The sequence below is a fragment of the Choloepus didactylus genome, chromosome 15 (assembly GCF_015220235.1).
Source record: "Choloepus didactylus isolate mChoDid1 chromosome 15, mChoDid1.pri, whole genome shotgun sequence".
In the NCBI taxonomy this organism is placed as follows: domain Eukaryota; kingdom Metazoa; phylum Chordata; class Mammalia; order Pilosa; family Megalonychidae; genus Choloepus; species Choloepus didactylus.
In genome coordinates this window covers 41828883-41850812 of record NC_051321.1, presented here as the reverse complement: position 1 = coordinate 41850812, position 21930 = coordinate 41828883, and the positions used below count along the sequence as shown (strand labels likewise).

The 21930-nt window shown below is 35.6% G+C and overlaps 1 protein-coding gene across 3 annotated transcripts in view; it reads left to right on the top strand.

Annotated features, from left to right (window-relative positions):
• IDE (insulin degrading enzyme) overlaps positions 1 to 21930 on the top strand; it is a 157465-nt gene that overhangs the window by 124180 nt on the left and 11355 nt on the right. For 2 of the 3 annotated variants that reach the window (XM_037803780.1, XM_037803781.1), the window contains exons 15-21: positions 13 to 157; positions 2677 to 2787; positions 3727 to 3847; positions 6761 to 6852; positions 7911 to 8022; positions 11385 to 11552; positions 13434 to 13706. In XM_037803780.1, the coding sequence (XP_037659708.1) occupies positions 13 to 157; positions 2677 to 2787; positions 3727 to 3847; positions 6761 to 6852; positions 7911 to 8022; positions 11385 to 11552; positions 13434 to 13706 (1022 nt within the window). Of the gene's footprint in view, positions 1 to 12; positions 158 to 673; positions 819 to 2676; positions 2788 to 3726; positions 3848 to 6760; positions 6853 to 7910; positions 8023 to 11384; positions 11553 to 13433; positions 13707 to 21930 lie in introns of all 3 variants that reach the window. The other variant, XM_037803782.1, reaches the window with a different exon arrangement.

Genomic DNA, 21930 nt, shown 5'->3' with positions numbered 1-21930 from the left:
GTTTTCTTCCAGCCCATTTGCTTATGTGGACCCCTTGCACTGTAACATGGCCTATTTGTACCTTGAGCTCCTCAAAGACTCACTCAACGAGTATGCATATGCAGCAGAGCTAGCAGACTTGAGCTATGATCTCCAAAATACCATCTATGGGATGTATGTAAGTACCCACATCTTAGAGCCTTCCACTTATCAACATTTTTTTATATTGATTGATGGAAGCATTTTTGATTGAGGGTATGAGTTTAATTTCTTTTTTTAAAAATCTTTATGGCTATTCATATTTTGTCATTTAATTTTTGTTAGCTCTTATTCTGAATATTCAGCAATATACCATTCATATTATATAAATTATCCTTGGTTTCTTTCTTTCTTTTTTTTTTTTTTTCTTCTTTTCCTTGTTTTGAAACATTTTTCATTGGATTGTCATTTTTCTCTTCAAACAAATTGGACCTTGATTTAGGTTTAGATCTCACCCATTTAGTATCTGAAGTCTTGGTCTCTTGCAAAAAAGAATGAAGTCTTCCTATCTTTATAAAACAAGGTTGGCTTATACCCTTTCCCTAGAAATTCAGATCATGAGGCTGCATATTCATACTCTTCAGTCGTATTTCTTCATTACCATGCCACTGCTTGAGGTATCAAAGCATTTCTTTTTTTTTTTTTTTTTTGTTAGTCGCTACATTTATGCTGATCCTCTCCATTGCAACATGACTTACCTGTTTATCAGGTTATTGAAGGCTGATTTAAAAGAGTATACATATGCAGCACGCCTCTCAGGTCTGAGCTATGGCATTGCATCAGGAATGAATGCAATACTTGTAAGTAAAATGAAAACCAAAGAAAGGCACCACACCATTTTAAGCATTATGTTGAGCTTGGGAAAACTATTAACTTCTGCATTTTTAAACAAGAAGGTTGATGGTTTTTTTCCTTGCACCTTTTTAATGATTAAAGAACTCAAATTATTATTAGTTCCACTAATGAATGATTTAGTACAGTTTTAGCGCACCTTGTAAACATTTACATGTGCTACGTTTCCTTGCATGTTCCTCTGCTTGAGATGTTTAACATATTAATTCTGAAAGCATGTTGTTCTTCTCATGCATTTGAATATATTAACATCTGTAACTGAAAGTTATCCATAGTTACTGTTGTATTGCTTGAATTTTACTTGTATATAAGCTTCCTTTATTTCTTTTGACAGTAGTGAAAGTTCCTGTGTTTGAATACACCTGACATTGTCATTTATTTTGAAGCATGTATCATTTAACTATTTTTGTGTTTTAAAATAAATGTTATTAAATGCATTCCAGGAAATAACCAGATCCTTTCTCCCAAAACTTTTCTGATGTTTCCAAACTTCTTGTATTTTAGTTCCAAATTAACATCCCTTTTATGGCACACAGTCATCCTCATTTTTCTTGAAAATATATGTTCTAGTAAAAACCAAAATGAGAGCATGTGCTGTGTACTCCTTTTTAAAATTCTTAACCAAAAGGTTTTAGGGGTTTTTGGTTTTGTTTGTTTCACAGTGACTTTTTTCCCTTCATGTAAATAAATTCTCTAGTAGCTTTTGTTTAGTGTATAAGAATGTATATGATCTAACCATTCTCAAGAGTCCAGGGAAATTTGAAGCTCAGGGAGCAAACTCTTCTCCAAATAGAAAAGTAATCATCTGTTTTGGTGTTTTGTTTAGTTTTTTTTTTTTCCTTTGATTTTTAATAACATATTGTGATTAATATTAGTAACTTTTTATTTGTGAAAAATGGGCTTTCTGCTGATTGTTAGTCTGGTCCCTGCAGAATGTGATATGCTTCCCTCAGCTGATGACCTTCATGCTTTCTGAGGTCTTTTGCATACCATTCTCACAGGATATTTTAGTTCAGTGTTGTCTCTATTGTTGTGTGTGCCACCAGGTGGAACTATAATAACATAGGCATTCCTTGTTTTTCCAAGTATTATGCTTTCAGAGACTATTAAATTAAATTGTCTTAAGGCAAAATCCTGATGGTACATACAATGTATCCTTGCTACACATTCGCTTTTGCTTTTGTCTTTTGGGATATCAGCAGAGCCCGTCAGATAAGCAAGTGGTAAGAAGTATGAATTCTTACTGAGCAACATTGAATGGGAAACATGGCAAAATACCATGTCATGCAAAATTGGGTTGCCTGATTTCTCCAGGGTTGATTTTAAAATTATTTAAACATAAACAGTTTTGGAATGTGTTCAGTAGTTTGCTAGATAACATTCCCCTGTGAGTTTTACCTTTTTACCACACCTATAAAAATCTTAAATCTGCATTCATTAGAAGTTTTTTTGGAAGATATAACTTAAAACACGTGCTGTAATTTTTATTTAATGAGCACTTGAATTGTGATGATATGGTATGTGCAGCCATAGTTTGCTGTCAGGTGAGTTTACCTACTGTTGACTTTCTTTAGGAAAAGCGAAATAATGCTTAATAAGATGGTTAATATTATCTTCCTAATTACCTTATTTATGAGAAGTTATATTAATTGAATTTCTTGGTCCATTTTTATTTTATTCAAAAATAAGAAATACTGCTTATTTCTGACTTTTGGATTTTATGAATCTTTAAAAATCAAGCTTAGTATGTTTACTTAGAAGTTGATTCATATTTCTAGTCTTTAATACACTGAACTCTTTCTGTAGCTCTCAGTGAAAGGTTACAATGACAAGCAGCCAATTTTACTAAAGAAGATTATTGAGAAAATGGCTACCTTTGAGATTGATGAGAAAAGATTTGAAATTATCAAAGAGGCAGTAAGTTTTTTGGATTCATTTTTGTAATTTTTTTTTAATTCATAAAGTAATATTACCATATTATGAACATTTTTAGAAGAAGAGAGGAGGAAAAGAAGCATTCATAATTCTGTTGTATTCATCTCACCATGTCTTTGCTAAATCTTACACTCTACCCAGAAAGAAAGCCTGGAATGCTCTATTGGATACCTGGCCCCCTTCCCTGTAGATCCCAAGAGCTAGGACAAAAGCAGCACTGACATCTCAGAGAAGGCTGGGGTAGGCCTAGTGTCAGGGACTCAAAAGTTTCACCCAATCTCCATTTCTTAAGAACACAAGACTCAGCAGAATGAGCTCTGCCCTACCATGAGAACCTTGTCACAGTGGGACAGACTTTAAGCTTGATATATCTTCCACTTAAAATTTACCCATATTTGGCCTAATAATGGAAGTATGGGATGGATAGCTGATTTTAAAGCCAAACTATGACCTTTATCGTATACCATAAGAAATTACTGTCAGTTTTCAAATGAAGAGCCAATATTTAATTTATATATATATATGTATGTATATGTATGTATGTATATGTATACATATACTTCAGAGACTTTCAAGATGGACTTACAATATTAGAATCCAAGGATGCCAAAACGTTGAGGCCCTACAAAGCTGGGGACGACTTTCTGAGAGATGAAATCTGTCCTATAGTGAATGCATTTGAGTACATGTCACATGATGGGGGTAAAGCAGCATCCTGGTCAGAGGAAAAGCATGCTCTTTAGCTTAAGTATTAGAGAGAGGTAAGCCTTCATTCTTATTTCCATAACTTCACAAAGGAGAAAGGAATAAGTATTCCTGCATCCCTGTAACACATGATATATAAAAACTGAAGTTTAATTATAGATGATGTACTGAAGTAATTTTAAAAGGATTTATAAAATTAATGTCTCTCTTCACTAGTATATGCGATCTCTTAACAATTTCCGGGCTGAACAGCCTCACCAGCATGCCATGTACTACCTCCGCTTGCTGATGACAGAAGTGGCCTGGACTAAAGATGAGTTAAAAGAAGCCCTGGATGGTGAGACTCTTTTCCTACTTAAAGGCTAATGTTTTCTTCATTTGTTTTCTAAAATTATTTTGGTTTATTCTGATATCAAATAGCTACACATTCTAATAACTTGTAGTTCTATTGAAGCAAGCTGTGCATATTTTTTATACAAACATTAGTGGCCTGTGAAGTGGCTTTTGCATTCAGGCAGTTTAACCACATTTGTTATTTTCAACCTGGACCCAACAGTTGCTTATTACTGTTCATAGGCTTTTACAGACTAAATTTTCTGACCCAAGCAGATACCTCATCAACATTGATGTTTTCAGAAAAGGATGAGTGGGCTGAGCTTGAAAGTCTTACCACTCAGAAACCATGCTCAGACGTTTTCCCCACTCTGGTATCCTTAGATCTGTTCCATTCCTTTAAAAACTGGAAAATGTGTTAAAGCTCGAGTTGTCTTTTGTTATTTTGTTCTATTTTCTTAAATCTAGATTTCAGGGGTTTTGGTTGAAATTCCAAAATTCCTTGAGGGCAGTGATTATGCCTTCTTTTTATCCCCTTTATTTAGCAGCTAGTATAATATTATGCCCTCAGTGTATGTCTTATGAATGCCTATTGAATGGAATGAAATTACTTTTGGGATTGCTTTATTGGAAAAAATGTATGCTGATACCATCCTTTCTTATTGTTTTATCTTTTTCACTAACCAGCACTACTTCACTAATTAATCTTTGTTCCTTCATTCTCAACAAATAAGATTTAAAATGCAAATTAAAATAAGAATACTGTTGAATTTTTAGTCATCTTTAATGGTGACAAGTCCCTATTTGTACTCACTGTGTAATCCTATACTTTTGATATCATCAGTGACAAGTTAAGAGCCAAGTATTCAAAGTCATTATTTTACTGGTTAAGAGTATAGATTATAAGAGTATAGATTATAAGATTGGGTAAGAGTATAGATTATAAAATTCATTAACTAGAACAGATGCATTTTTAATCTGGACAGTTAATATATTTCTCTTTGCAAAATTATTATGTCATGTCCAGTTAATAACAAGAATTTCACCTTTTTTTAAAAAAAAATACTTCATCATTGATTTTTAATGTGTTGTCACAAAACTGTACCTGCATTCGTTATGATCAAAAAGCAGAAGATTTGGGTTTTTTCCCCATTTGCTAGAATCTGGGTTAGATGGCATGTGAATCTTAAGCAGAGTACACTCTAAAGGGAATACTGTCTCATCGGCATGTGAAGCCTCCCTCAAATGTGCTTTATAAAGAGAAAGCCAGCACTTTAATGGTTGAAATTCCCTACTTTAATAAATAGTTCTCTTTTTTTATATATATATACACACACTCATACCAAAATCCGGTAATGCCAAAGTGGCTTAATTTGGAGACTTCTCAATGTGAGGGGTTGACTACCCCAGCAACCTCTTAAGTCACTTAGCAGTCCAAGTGCCAGGGTAGCAAGGACCTCCGAGGTCAGTGTGGTCTGGCAGCATTTACTGCCTGCCGCATACTAGGCCCTGGACTCCAGGTACTTGGGATATGAAACAGTCAACCAGATGGCATTTCTCGGGTCAAGTGGGGAAGCATAAATGTAAACAGACCATTTCAGTAGAGGCAAAGGGAATGGTGTTCTGATAGAGATCCACAGAGAATACTGAGGGAGTCTAGCTAATGGGTTCCTAAGGAATACAGTGGAGTGGAAGATGTATGCCCTTTGGAATTAGTCTGTCCAAGGATCAAATCCCAGCTCTGCAACTTACTACTTGATAGCTGTGGGCAAGATATTTAAATTTTCTTAACTTCAGCCCTTTCACCTTTTCACCTTTAATAGTACATACTTTTTAGAATATGAAAGAATATCTGTAAAATGCCTGACCCATAACAAGCCTTTGTTAAAATTTTATTCCCTCCCTGTTTCTCCTTAAATTTCACCCAAGAATTTTAGCATCTGTTGGTAGATTGTGACTGTAGCAGTTATTACTGTGGTATCCTAATGGAAAAGGGACAACTCCTCCAAGAAGTAAATTGGAAGAATTAAATCCATTAACATAAAAAGAATGAAGGAAATAGAAAAATAACCATTAGGATGCCATAGTAATAGTTGTCACAGTTAATATTCACCAACAAATAAAATTTGGGTAAAACCTAAGGAGAAGCAGGATATTTGATAGTCTCAAAGTATTTACCAAAAATCAATGTTTATTAATTACAGTGGGAAAAAATGCACATTGATGATCAGATGAGCTTTTCAGAATTGTTTGTAGATAATACCTTGTTTTGAGTTATTCAGTTATAACCAAAAGGATAAAATAGTAAATTTATAGTGAAGAATTTTGGCAGACACCACCTTAACCAAGTGAGCAATGTTAACATCACCAGTACGAGGACATATCCACATCATGTACCTCTTGATAGGGTGCACTGAGAAAGGTGTGATGTTCTTTGTAGTAACGTGTAAGCTCAGTTTAATCTTAGTGAATTAATCTAGTGAAGACACTGGACAAAACCAAGTATGGGACATTCTATAAAATAACCGAACAGTATTCTTCAAAAATCCTAAAGTCACGAAGGACAAGGAAAGACTGTGGAGCTGTCACAGATTGGAGGAGATGGCAGACACATGGTGACTAAATACAGTGTAGGATCTTGGATTAGATCTTGGAACAGAAAAAGGACATCAGTCCTTTATTAAGTCTTTAGTTTAGTTAATAGTATTGTACCAATGTTAATTTCTTAGTTTTGATTATTGTACTGTGGTTTTGAAAGAAGTTAACATTAGGAAAAACTGGGTGAAAGGTGTACAGGAACTCTCTGAACTGTTTTTGTATCTTATATAAGTCTAAAATTATCTCAGATATGAAGCTTGTTTTTGTTTTTGAAAAAAACCTCATAGGTAGAGTTCACTATTTTTTTACACCTTTATAGATGTCACCCTCCCTCGCCTTAAAGCCTTTATACCTCAGCTCCTGTCACGGCTACACATCGAAGCCCTTCTCCATGGAAACATAACAAAGCAGGTGGGTTGTGTGCTTATTTTATGCGGGGTTTAAGCCACTGTGTATATTTCATTGCAAGAGATTTTTTTACCCTGGTCTGTCTTAATACAAGCACAATATGACTACAAGCACATTGGAGTTCACTCAACCTTCTCTGCTCTGTGGAAGAAGGCAAGAGAGGACACGGGGAATAGAATGATGATGGTTAACTGTGGACCTCCTTTTATGGCAGCTGCCTCTGCTGTTTCCTGCCTTTTATAAGCATAGGAGGAAATGGGAATAATTACCCCTGTTCTGTATAGGGCAGCAAGACTGTATAGCAGATGAGAGCACGTGATGTAGAATCAGGCAGCCTGGATTCAACTCCTGACTCTGCCGCATGCTAGAAATGTAGTCTTTTGAAAATGCCTTAATCCCTCTTTGCTCAGTTTCCTTACCGTAAAATTAGAGTTATAGTAGCATTATACCATGGGTTATAATGATTAAATTAAATAGTACCTGCAAAGTGTTTGGCACATGGAAAGCATTTCAGAATTCCTGTGGCAGTCTATTTCAAGAGCCCAGACTCCCAACCGCTGTGCTGTACTGCTTCCAATACAGTATGCCCAAGTTCAGATGTTAATATTAGTGGCAAAGGCAAGAGTCTTACCAAAGTAGTTTTACTCCAAACAAAGCCTTTTATTACCTCCTTTGCCATGCTGTGACCCCAGGTATCTGCTGTCAGGGTCATTCACATGGGACCAACTTTTCATCACCAATACCTCTTTAGTTTTGGCTGTGCCTTTTTCCTAGCATCAGGATCAGTGCTGAAGATTGTCTGGATCTCTGCATCTCTTTGGCACTACTATGTTGACTATATTGCAAATTGACTATACTGATGAATTCTAGTTTTACTCATCTGAATGGGATCACATGTATTTAACTATAATTTTAAAATCCACTTTTATGATAGATTAGTTTATTTCACAAGCATATTGCTTTTATTTTACATGAACTACCAATTGGTAGTTTTTCTTTTCATAGACAAGATACATTTATGTTTTTATAATGTGCTGTGACAGATATATCTTTACTTCTAGGCTGCATTAGGAATTATGCAGATGGTTGAAGACACCCTTATTGAACACGCTCATACCAAACCTCTTCTTCCAAGTCAATTGGTTCGGTATAGAGAAGTTCAGCTCCCTGACAGTAAGTTGAAATGTTGTAACTTTGGAAGTGAACTACTTGGATATAATATTGAAGATGACTATGGATGGGCTGAATTCACTTGGATATCAATGTATAGTTTTATGGTTGTGGTCCATTGGGAGCCTCTATTATTTATAGAAGTAGGGTTGGACATATGTAATTCTGCCAGAAAATTCTCTATTGGTAGGGCCAGAGAAGTGAAATTGGAAGTAAGTAGTAACTGTAAAAAGAATGATACTGGAATTGCTTGGTACTTGGTTGTAGAGGAGTGTTTCGGTTTGCTGATGTTGCCATTATGCAAAATACCAGAAATGGATTGGCTTTTATAAAGGGGATTTATTTGGTTACAGATTTCATGGTTTGAAGGCCATGAAAATGTCCAAACTAAGGCTTCAACGTGAGTATACCTTCACTGAAGGAAGGCCAATGGCATCCAGAAAACCTCTGTTAGCTTGAAGGCACGTGGCTGGTGTCTTCTGATCCGGGTTCTGTTCTAGCTCCTCCTTCAGCTCCTGTGCATTCTTCAGACTGTTGTTCTTGGTGCATTTTGTCCTCTCTTAGCTTCTCCGGAGCAAACTCCTGGCTAGTATTCCCAAGTGTCAGCAAAAGTCTGCTTTCAGCAGCCATCTCCAAAATGTCTCTCTAAGCTGTAAACCGGCACTCCTTCTGTCTGAGAACTTACATGGCTCCAGTGATTTAAGACCCATGCTGAATGGGCGGGGTAACACCTCCATGGAAATAATCCAATCACAGTTATTGCTTACAGTTGGATGGGTAGCATCTCCGTGGAAACAGCTTAATCCAGTGATTCCAACCTAATCAGCACTAATACTTGTGACCCCACAAGTGCATTAAAGAACATGGTGTTTTGGGAGGACATAATACATTCAAACCAGCACAAGGAAATAGAAAGTTAAAATATCACAAAGCTGAAGAAATACTAACTGTGCAATATGAAATAAAATTTATTTATAAAAAATGGAAACTAGAATCATAATATTTAATTGGAAGTCCGTAGGTGTCTTTGGCAGAAATAGTTCAGGAAATAAGTTTTTAGGAGTAGTTTTAGGTGCAGATAACAACACTTATTCATTACATACATATTTTTTGTTAAGTAATTGCCACAAAGAATTTATAATCATGGATTGGCATTTGCAATGCAGGGTTACTTTCACATTAACAATTGTTTCTTCTGATATAAAAATTCATTAATGGTGAATACACAATTCTGAATATACTGCGAGCTGTGGATTGTAGACATTAGATGGGTTGTATGGTGCCTGAATATATCTTAATAAAACTGGTTTTTAAAAAAACTCATTAAGAATTATTGTCAATATTGTTCAAAACTGTATAGTGGAGGATATATTAGAATAGGAATCAGAGCACTGGTTTTTTGTTTTGTTTTGTTTTTAGCCAAATTCAATTGTTGGCTGTTCCTCATGCATGCCTCATCTGTTCTTTTTTTTTTTAATCCCAGCTATTTCATCCTCCTGAAATGGTGCTTTGCTTCCCTCATCCCACTGAGGGGATGGACCTATGTCTACACCCTACTTATCCCTCCAGGGCCATCTTAAAAATCCAAATATTCCACTAAACTTTCTCTAAAATTCCCAGCTAGAAATAATCGTTCCCTCTTCTGAACTCCCAGCACAGTTCTTCTGAACCTCTCCCTATTTAAGCTATTCACCACATCTATTCTTGCACTGGGATTGAAGTTTATCTCCATCTCTCCTGTTAGACTGTACATTCCTTAAAACTAGGGTCTGTGTCTGGTTCATTTGAACAGCTACTCGAACATACTTGAACATAGTATTAGTTCAGGATATTTTTGCTGAATGTTTGAAGATGCCTGTGAGCACAGCTCTGCTGCTCTGCATGGCCAGTTATCTCAGACCTGGTAATGGTTTCTTTCAGACTTCTGCTAGTTTGTTCCTCAGTCACTACAAGCAAGACAGAGAAGAAGAATCAGATCTGCCATTCAAATGCCATTACACTTGGTCTGCAGGCAAAGTGAAGGCCGGTCTAGAAACAAAATTTCAGAGTGAGAGCTATCTTTCATACTCCTTTTCACTCCACTTCTTGCTTTCTCTCTCATCTTCTATGGTCCGAACTCCCTTGCCTCAACTTGTTCCATGCTCAAAAATAGCCTCTTGATCCTTTTATTTCTCAGTTCATTTCCCATCCTCAAAATGCTAGGTATTAGGAAATCATTCTGATTTGGCCAACTGATAAGTTGCGAATGTTTTAAAAATTTCAGGCATAGTGAAGGAGGAGACATTTTGGAGTATACATGCAAAAGCTGGAAGTGGGGGTGGGTGCCTATTTCACTGCCAGTGTATGTTTAGAAAGTTTGACTGTTGGTCAAACTTGGACCTAGTCAGTAAAATGAAATAGGTGAAATATAATTCAAGGTTCCCCTGCCTCCGTTTACTGTTGAAGTCTAAATTACCATATGTAAGAGTAAGCAAGCATATCATTACTAATGTCAGAGAAATTTTGTGAATCTTATACAATAGTAATAGTACGCTCTGCATATATTTGCTTAGTCACATTTATTGTTCATGAAATAAAGGTATTAGCTCATAAAGTGTGAATATCTTCTTCATAACTTGGATGAATTATTTGATCAGTAGATCTGAATTTTAGTCTTAGCTCTCCACCATCCAACTTTGTGTCTTGGACAAGTCACCCCACTTCTCAGGGTCTTAGCTTCCTCATCTCTAAAATGAGATTGTTGGGCTAAATTATCTCTAAGTATTTTATACATACTGCTCTATTTGTAAAATGACCTTAAGTGTTGGTATGGATAAACAATATTGGAGGTAAAATGCTAAATAGAAATGCAAGATGCTAAAAGCATAACTAGTCATTTAAAATTTTTTGTGTACAGTTACTAAAACAAAGTTGGGGTACTGTGAACAGTTGATTGTACACCACGGATAATTATATGGTATATGAATATATTTCAGTAAAACTGAATAAAAAAAACAAAGTTGGTATTTCTGTTGAAGTTCTTATATGTATTAGCTATTACTAATCTAGCACATATACTATATTGTATATTTTATTAATGATGGATCTCATTAGCATTAATGCTTGGTCATAAAATGGATCTTTTATAAGTTCTTTCCCCTTTAAATTCCATGGCTCTTAATTGAGGGCCTACCAAGTATATATAACTGTATTAGGATTCCCTTAATAAGTTAAATGAGTTTCACACTCTTAACAAATTAATTGCAGTTTGGAATTGTCAAAAACAGCAACCAAATTGAAGAACTTTAAAAAGCCAAACAAAACATGGACTTCATTAAGCCCTCAATAAATTTTTGAACCTGTTGCTCTCTTTTGGAACTTCCTAGGAGGATGGTTTGTTTATCAGCAGAGAAACGAAGTTCACAATAACTGTGGCATCGAAATATACTACCAAACAGACATGCAGAGCACCTCAGAGAACATGTTTCTGGAGCTCTTCTGTCAGATCATCTCAGAGCCTTGCTTCAACACACTGCGCACCAAGGAGCAGCTAGGTGAGAGGGAAGCAGGGGAGAATGGCGAGATACCATAGAATTCAAAGAACAACCATTTTCCTCAGAAAACATTTTCCACATGTAGAATCACCTAGAACTGTGCTTCAGGCATACTCTATTCAGAGAGAATTGTGAAAACCTTGTTAATGGCATCTCCTTCTGAAAGATAAGTAATCATTATCTTACGGACATTAAAGCAATTCTTAATGAGATGATACTGTATTTATGTCACATACATATCTGTAAAGAGGACATCTTGGGGAGAGGGGAGATGATGCTAAGGGCAGACTATTATAGGCAAAGTGGGATGCAGACTAAATGCCAGTGATTGGGAAAACCATTGAAAGGTTTGGGAGACTCTCTAAGTGCCTGTCAATTTTAAAATAATCACCTTACTGGATGCTGGACATCAGAAACAGATTATTATATAATGGTACCATGAACAGTTGATTGTACACCATGGATGATTGTATGGTATGTGAATATGTCTCAATAAAACTGAATTTAATTAAAAAAAAAAACAAATAATTATTGATGATCCTTCCCTCAAGGAGCTCACAGTCTAATCAGGAAGGCAGACATGTAAAGGAATAAAAAAATTGTAGTGTAGTATGATCAGTGCTACTATAAGAGTGATAAAGTATAAAGACTTTGTTGAAAACAATGACTTACTCAGGCTGGAGCATCCTAGAAAACTTCAGGCCCTAGCCAAGTTTTGAAGAACGAGTAGTTTACCACAGTGAAGGTGAGGATATGTATGCCAGGCAAAGGGAATAGCAGTAGGAAGAAACAGGAAAATAATGTATTCTGAGGTACAGGGACGTTGTGCAGGCATCAGTGTTAGAAGACACTCCTAGACTTGGGGGAGTGGGGATGTTGGTAGCCAGGGTGCTGTTCTTCTGTGATTTAACTAGAAAAGGGCAGGGCTGGAGATGGGGAATCTGGATTAAAGGTGGCTAGGGCATCTTTTGACACATGCCCAGTCTAAGTAAAGCTCAGATAAAGAATGTTTTAGAAAACAAAAAGGCAGTTTGGCAGCCAGGAAAGAGAGACAATGGTGTTGCTCAGTTAAAATTGTAGAAATAGGTAAGGGATTTGGAAAGAAAACATAACTCCATGTTTGCTGTGTTCAACTTAGCTGTGACTCCTCCATTCCAAGGGTTTATAACCAGAGTTGGCTATAAGATGAGTCTGCAGAGGTAAATCAGGTTAAAGGCTTGACTGGAGGCATTTTTACATGTACTGGTGAAGTTGTGAGAATGAACAGAACCACTTGGAGTACTTGTGTAGAGGGAGAAAAGTGGGACCAAGAGGCACCCCAGCTGTTAGAGAATGGTGGGTTATGGGACAGCAGCTGAAGAGGCAAGCCAAGATCTTGGATAAGAAAAGGTATTGAATGGAGGTGGTACATGGGCTCACAAGATGACAATGGTGTCTGCAGAGGAATAGGCTGAACAGAGTTGGCTCACTGATTATCTAACAAGAAATGCAATAGTAAAGCCAAGTTCATATAAGGAACTTTGATGTGAAAAGAAATAGAGCTTAGCACAATGGTTACGGGATGAAAATGAGCCCAGCATTTCATAGGGATGGGAATTATTTTAGAATGAGTTGAAGGGAATTAACCAGTGAGGAGGTGAATAAGAAATAGGTGATTCTTTTTTTAAGAAAAAGTTATCTCCAACATCTTTATTCTTCAGAGAGCTTTTCTGCTCTGTCTTAAGTAACTGAGAATATCTTAATTGCTAGTATTTCTTTAAAGGTGAATAACCTAAAACCCTAAAGTAGATTTTATTTGCTCTAACATGATAATTTTTGAAAGATTAAAATGACCTGTGTCTAAAATGCCAAGATCCTGACTGACTGGTGTTTATATTTCAGGCTATATCGTCTTCAGCGGGCCACGTCGAGCCAATGGCATACAGGGCTTGCGATTCATCATTCAGTCAGAAAAGCCACCTCACTACCTAGAAAGCAGAGTAGAGGCTTTCTTAATTACTATGGAAAAGTCCATAGAGGACATGACAGAAGAGGCTTTCCAAAAACACATCCAAGCATTAGCAATTCGTCGCCTAGACAAACCAAAGAAACTTTCTGCAGAGTGTGCTAAATATTGGGGAGAAATCATCTCTCAGCAATACAACTTTGACAGAGGTAAGGTCTATTAGGGCTCCAACATTTATGGAATATGTGCATGACATTTGAGGGCAGTCTATAAATCGCTACCCATTTTGTAAGTAATTGCCGAACTGGATTTGAGATTTGGGTAGTGCTTCTAAAGAATCTTTATTTAACGTAACAGCAATTTCCCATTAGAAACTTTCTTTGTCTTTTCCTCTTCTCCAAAACTAGAGCTGAATTCTCCTGTTTCTCACAGTAATGTGCTAATAATAAATCTAATTTCACTTTTTTTGGTTCAGTGTGTCCTTGAGGCTCTGAGCACAGATATGTAGGTATCTCTTTTCCCCAACACTGAAGAAATACAAAATTTGCAGATTGAACTCACCTGTGTCAAGTTCTGCTCTGGAGGCACAAGAGTTCAAACAGTTGCCTTTAGGCATCTCCAAAGATTTACACTGCTTTTAGATTTGGAAGATCAGTGCTCCGTGAAGAAGTCTCCTGCCTTATTAGCTTCCTTTCACCTTTTCTTCTAGAGCAGAGATTAACAATGGAGTACATTAAGCTACACCACAAGCCAGAGAACTTAGGTTGTGTTCTCCTTCTAACAACAAGCTGAAGATCTTGGCCAGGTCACCCTTTTGGGACCTCAGATACCTCAGCTTGCACTTGGTTTCACTTTTAATGATAATAGTACCTGCTATTTACTGAGCATTTACTTGTGCCTAGCATCATGTTATGTTCATATGTCATGTTCTGTAGTTCTTACTATAGCCCCGTTAACTAGTTATTATCCCCAATTTACAGATGAGAAAACTGAGGCTCAGAAAAGTTGAAGTGACTAACCCAAGAAACAACAGCTCCTAAGCTGAGAACCAGGATATGAACCCAGGCTGATCTGGCTCCAGAGCCAGAGCTCTTAACCATTGCATGATCTCTTATTACTTTTTTTTTCTTTATTTAATTAGAGAAGTTATAGAATTACAGAAAAGTCATGTAATAGAAGTATTACTAACACTTTGCATTAGTGTGGTACCTCTGTGACAGCTGATGAAAGAATATTATAATTTTAGTAGTAACTATAGTCCATAGTTTACATAAGGGTGTGGTGTTCTTTTCCCACATACCGCCCTATTGTTAATACCTTGCATTCCTTCTTACTGCTGAATAATATTCTATTGTATGTATATACCATATTTTATTTATCCATTCATCAGTTGATGGACACTTGGGTTGCTTCCATCTTTTGGCAGTTGTGAATAATGTTGCTATGAACATCACCGTGCAAAAATCTGTTTTGAGTATCTGCTCTCCATTCTTTTGGGTATATACCTAGTAGTGGGATTCCAGGTCATACGGTAATTCTATACGTAGCTTTCTGAGGAACTGCCAAACTGTCTTCCACAGTGGTTGCACTGTTTTAACATTGCCTCCAGCAGTGAATGAGTTTTCCTGTTTCTCCACATCCTCTCTAACCTTTGTAAATTTCTGTTTCTTTAATAATAGCCATTCTAGTGAATGTGAAATGGTATCTCATTGTGGTTTTGATTTGCATTTCCATAATAGCTAATGATGTTAAGCATCTTTTCATGTGTTTTTTAGCCATTTGTATATTCTTTTGGAGAAATGTCTATTCACATCTTACCTATTTTTTAACTGGCTTGTTTGTCATTTTATTGTTGAGTTTTAGGATTTCTTTATATATTCTGGATAGTAAATCCTTATCAAATATGTAATTTCCAAAGTTTTCTCCCATTGAGTAAGTTGTCTTTTCACTTTTGTGATAAAGTCCTTTGATTCACTGAAGTTTTTAATTTTGATGAGGTTCCATTTATCTATTTCTTCTTTCCTTGCTTGTGCTTTGGGTATAAAGTCTAAGAAACCATTGTCTAACACAAGATCCTGAAGATGATTCCCTATATTTTCATCTAGGAGATTTATAGAACTAGTTCTCATATTTAGGTCTTTGATTCATTTTGAGTTAATTTTTCTTTATGTTGTGAGATAGGGGTCCTCCTTCATTTCTTTGCATATGCTATCCAGTTCTCCCAGCACCGTTCTTTCCCAGTTGAATGGACCTGGCAGCCTTATCAAAAATCAATTGGTCATAGATGTGAAGGTTTATTTCTGAACTCTCAGTTCAGTTCCACTGGTCTATGTATAGCTGTCTTTGAGCCAGGACCATGCTGTTTTGACCACTGTAGCTTTTTAATGAGCTTTCACATCAGCAAGTGTGAGTCCTCCAACTTTGTTTTTCTTTTTCAAGATGGTTTTGACTATTCAGGGCCCCTTACACATCCACATAAAATTGATAATTGGCTTTCCCATTTTGCAAAGTAGGCTTTTGGAATTTTGATGGGGATTTCATTGAATCTGTAAGTCAGTTTGCATAGAGTTGACACCTAAACAATATTTAGTCTTCCAATCCATGAGCTTGGAATATCCTTCCAATTATTTAGTTCTTGATTTCTTTTAGCAAATTTTTGTAGTTTTCTGCATGTAAGTCCTTTATGTCCTAGGTTAAATTTATTCCTAGATACTTGATTCTTTTAGTTGATATTGTAAATGGGATTTTTTTTTCTTGATTTCCTCCTCAGATTGCTCATTACCAGTGTATAAAAACTACTGATTTTTGCATGCTTATCTTGTACCCTGCCACTTTGCTGTATTTGTTTATTAGCTCTAGTAGCTTTGTTGTAGATTTTTTGGGACTTTCTATATATAGGATGTGATCATCTGTAAATAGTGAAAGTTTTACTTCTTCCTTTCCGTTTTGAATTCCTTTTTTTTCTTTTTCTTGTCTAACTGCTCTGGCTAAAACTTCCAGTACAATGTTGAATAACAGTGGTGACACTAGGCATCCTTCTCTTGTTCTAGATCTTAAAGGGAAAGCTTTTAGTCTTTCACCACTGAGTATGATGTTAGCTGTGGTTCTTTTATATATGTTCTTTATCATGTGGAGATTTCCTTCTATTCCTGTTTTTCTAAGTGTTTTTATCAAGAAAGCATGCTGGATTTTGTAATATGCCTTTGCATCAATTAAGATGATCATGTGTGTGTGTGTGTGTGTTTTTTTTCTCCGTTTTGTTAATTTAGTGTATTACAATAATTGACTTTTTTATGTTGAACTAACCTTGCCTCCCAGAAATAAATCTCACTGGATCATGGTGTATAATTCTTTTAAGTGCTGTTGGATTCTATTTGCTGGGGTTTTTGCATCCATATTCATAAGAGAAATTGCTCTATAATTTTTTTTCTTCTAGTATCTTTATCTGGCCTTGGTATTAGGGTGATGTTAGCTTCATAGAATGAGTTAGGTAGGGTTCCCTTCTCTTCAAATTTTTGGAAGTATTTGAGCAGAACTTGTATTAATTCTTCTTGGAGTGTTTGGTAGAATTCATTTGTGAAGCCGTCTGGTCCTGGGCTTTTCTTTATTGGTAAGTTTTTGATGACTGATTCAATCTCTTTATTTGTAATTGCTCTGTTGAGATCTTCTGTCTTCTTAAGTCAGTTTAAGTTGTTGTGGTTTTTGGAATTTGTCCATTTTATTTAGGTTGTCTGTATAGTTGGCATACAGTTGGTCATGGTATCCTCTTATGATTCTTTTTATTTTTGTGGGTCAGTACTACTGTCCCCCCTTTCATTTCTGATTTTATTTATTGACATCTTCTCTTTTTTCTTCATATCAGTCTAGCAAAGGGTTTGTCAATTTTATTCATCTTTTCAAAGAACCAACTTTTTATTTTATTAATGCTCTCAGTTTTTTTTTAATTTTCTATTTCCTTTATTTTTGCTCTAGTCTTTTTTATTTCTTTTTCTTCTGCTTGCCTTAGGTTTAGTTTGCTGTTCTTTTTCTAGTACTTTCAGGTGTGCAGTTAGGTCTTTGAATTGAGCTTGCTCTTTTTAATGTAATCATTTAGAGTTATAAATTTCCCTCTCAGCACTGCCTCTGCTGCATCCCTTAAATTTTGATATGTTGTGTTCTCATTTTCATTCATCTCAAGACACATCATGATTTCTCCTGCAATTTCTTCTTTGACCCACTAATAATAGTTTAAGAATGTGTTACTTACCTTCCATGTATTTGTGGATTTTCCAGTTCTGTGCCTATTGATTTCCAGCTTCATTCCATTATGGTCAAAGAAGCGGTATAATTTCAGTCTTTTAAAATTTATTGTCCTCTACCCCATAATGTTGACACCCCTTTTCAGCATGAAGAAGTTAGAATTGTCATTGCCCACATATCCCTGAAGATTGAGAGAATGATCAAATAAGAGGGAGGAGTTGTAACAGAGAATCTTTGATAGAATTTAACAAATGATTGTGTCTACTGACTCATTATATGGATATTTCTTTTTTGTATCTAGTGTATTAGAGCAGCCAGAGGAAATATCTGAAAATGTTGAACTGTAGTCCAAGTAGCCTTGATCTTTGATAATGATTGTATAACTGTATAGCTTTTCTTGTGTGACCATGTGATTATAAAAACCTTGAGACCAACACCCCTTTTATCCAGTGTATGGACAGATGAGTAATAAAATAAAGACATTCATGAAAAAGAAAAACAGTGGTCAAAGGAAGTTCACCAAACAGAAAGGACATAATTAAAGAAGTAGTCTTGGATCAGTAGGAAGGAAGAAAGAACAAGGAAAGAGCAAAAATATAGGTAAATTCAATAGACTTTCCTTCTCTTGGGTGTTTTAAGTTATGTTTGTGATTGAAGCAACAATTTTAACATGGTCTAAAATGGTGCATGTAGAATATTTAAGACTATTATATTATAAATGGTAGAAGGTAATGGGATGCAAAGAGAGCTAAGATAATGTGTCAACACCAGTAGATTTGATGGCAGTGGTGGTTATACAAACCTCCATATGTGATAAAATGACATAGAACTATACATACACATTATACCAATGTCAAATTCTGGTTTTGATAATATAGTGTAATTATATGAGGTAAACATTGTGGGAAACTGGGTGCAGGCTACACAGGACCTCTTTGTATTATCTCTTCAATTTCCTATGAACCTATAATTATTTCAAATTAAGGTAAAAAGTTTTTAGTTAAAAAAAATTATTGAGACTTGTTTTATGACCCAACATGTGGTCTATCCTGGAGAACAATCCATGTGTACTTGAGAAGAATGTATATCCTCTTGTTTTCTGGTTCGGTGTTCTATATATGTCTGTTAGGTCTAGTTCACTTATATTATTCAAATTTTCTCTTTTCTTATTGATTTTCTGTTTAGATGTTTTATCTATTGATGAGACTTGTGTATAAAGTCTCCAAGTATTATTGTAGAGGTGTCTCTTTCTCCCTTCAGTTTTTTCAGTGTTTGCTCATGCATTTTGGAGCACTGTGGTTAGGTACATAAATATTTACAACTGTTATTTCTTCTTGATGGATTGATCCTTTTATTAATATTTCATATCCTTCTTTGTTTCTTGTAACAGCTTTTGACTTAGTCTGTTTTGTCTGATGTTAGTATAGCTACCCCAGTTCTTTTTTTTGGTTACTATTTTCATGGAATCTCTTTTTCTGTCCTTTCACTTTCAACCTATTTGTATCTTTGGGTCTAAGGTGAGTCTCTTGTAAACAACATATAGTTGGATCATGCTTTTTTATCCATTCTGCCATCTGTGTCTTTTGATTGGGGAATTTTGAATCCATTAACAGTCAATGTTATTACTATATTACTATAAAGACAGTATTCAGTCATTTTGTCCTTTGGTTGTTGTAAGTCATTTCTTTTTTGGCTCTCTTTTCCTTTATTGCACCCTCCTTTTATGTATAGTTCTTTTTTGATGTATCTGACTGATCCCATTCCCATTTCTGTTTCTGTATATATATTGTAAATTTTATTTTATTGAGATTGTTCACATACCATACAATTATCCAAAGATTCAAAGTGCACAATCAGTTGCCCATGTTATCATCATACAGCTGTGCATCCATCACAATCTTTTTTCCAATTTTTAGATCATTTTCATTACTCCAGAAAAGAAATAAAGACAAAAAAGAAAACAATTCCTCCCCTACCCCAACCATCCCACCTCCATTATTGCCTCATAGTATTGGTATAGTACATTTGTTACTGTTGATGAAAGAATGTTAAACTACTGTTAACTGTAGTACATAGTTTGCAATAGGTATATTTTTTCCCTAAATACCCCTCTATTATTAGCTTCTGGTTATAGTGTAATACATTTGTTCTAGTTCATGAAAGAGATTTCTAACATTTGTATAGTTAATCACGGATATTGCCCACCACAAGATTCACTGTTTTATACATTCCCATCTTTTAACCTCCAACTTTCCTTCTGGTGACATATATGACTTTAAGCTTCCCCTTTCCACCACATTCACACACCATTCAGAACTGTTAGTTATTCTCACAATAGCATGCTACCATCACCTCTGTCCACTGCCAAACACTTAAGTTCATAATAAGCAGCCACTCCCCATTCTTTAGCCTCATTCTATATCCTGTTAACTTATATTTCATGTCTGTGTTTACATATGATAATTAGTTCATATCGGTGAGACCATGTAATATTTGTCCTTATGTGTCTGACTTATTTCATTCAATGTAGTGCCCTCAAGATTTCTTCATCAACCCGTTTTTTTTTTAAGATAGTTTTGTTCACCCCCCCATACTTTCTGTCCTAAGTAAACAATCGATGGTTCCCTGTATAGTTAGATATTTTTGTATTCACCACCATTACCACTATCTATATAAGGATATCTCCATTTCTTCCACAAAGCAGGAGGAAGAATCAAAGAAGGTAGAGAGACAAAAGAAAAAGAAGAAAGAAAGAAAGAGAAAAAGAAAACAAAACAAAAAACATGACAGCTAGGAAGCAACAAAAGGAAAGATAGCATTAAACTAAAGTAGAATAAAGAGTCAGACAACATTACGAATGCCAAGGGTCCCATACGCCTCCCTTATGCCGCCCTCTTATATGCATTTAGCTTTAGTACATTGCCTGTTATATTAAAGGAAGCATAAAACAATATTTCTGTTAATTATAGTCTCTAGTTTGCATTGATTGTATTTTTCCCCCAATACCTCCCTATTTTTAACACCTTGTAAGGTTGACATTCATTTGTTCTCCCTCATGAAAATACATATTTGTACATTTTATCACAATTGTTGAGCACTCTAGGTTTCACTGAGTTATACAGTCCCAGTCTTTGTCTTTCCTCTTTGCTTCTGGTGTCCCACCTGCTCCTAACTTTCCTCTTTGAACTATATCCATAGTCATCTTTGTTCAGTGTACTTACGTTGCTGTGCTACCATCACCCAAGATTGTGTTCCAAATCTCTCACTCCTGTCTTTTCCTTTCTGTCTGCAGTGCTCTCTTTATTATTTCCTGTAGAGCAGGTATCTTGTTCACAAACTCTGTCATTGTCTGTCAGAGAATATTTTAAACTCTCCCTCATATTTGAAGGACAGTTTTGTCAGATATAGGATTCTTGTTTGGTGGTTTTTCTCTTTCAGTATCTTAAATATACCACACCACTTCCTTCTTGCCTCCATGGTTTCTACTGAGAGATCTGCACATAGTCTTATCAAGCTTCCTTCATATGTGATAGATCGCTTTTCTCTTGCTGCTTTCAGGATTCTTTGTCTTTGACATTTGATAATCTAATTATTAAGTGTCTTGGCATAGGTCTATTCAGATCTATTTGAGGTATGCTGCACTTCTTGGATATGTAATTTTATGTCTTTCATAAGAGAGGGAATTTTCATTAATTATTTCCTCTATTATTGCCTCTGCCCCTTTTCTCTTCTCTTCTTCTGGGACACCCATGACACATACATTCATGTGCTTCATGTTGTCATTTAATTCCCTGAGACATTGCTCATATTTTTCCATTCTTTTCCCTGTCTGTTCTTTTGTGTATAGGAGTTCAAGTGTCTTGTTCTCCAGTTCCTGAGTGTTTTCTTCTGTCTCTTGAGATCACTGTTGTATATCTCCATTGTGTTTTTCATCTCTTGTGTTGTGCCTTTCATTTCCACAGACTTTGCCAGTTGTTTTTTCAAACTTTGGATTTCTACCTTATGTTCACCCAGTTTTTTCTTTATAGCCTTCATCTCTTTTGTTATATCTTCTCTGAACCCATTGATTTGGTTTTTTATTTCATTTAGCATATACCTTTGAAAATCTAATAGATTGTTTCATTAAAGTGAAACAACATCTCAGTTGTATCTTGATTTAGGTGTAAGTTTGTTTCTTTGACTGGGCCATATCTT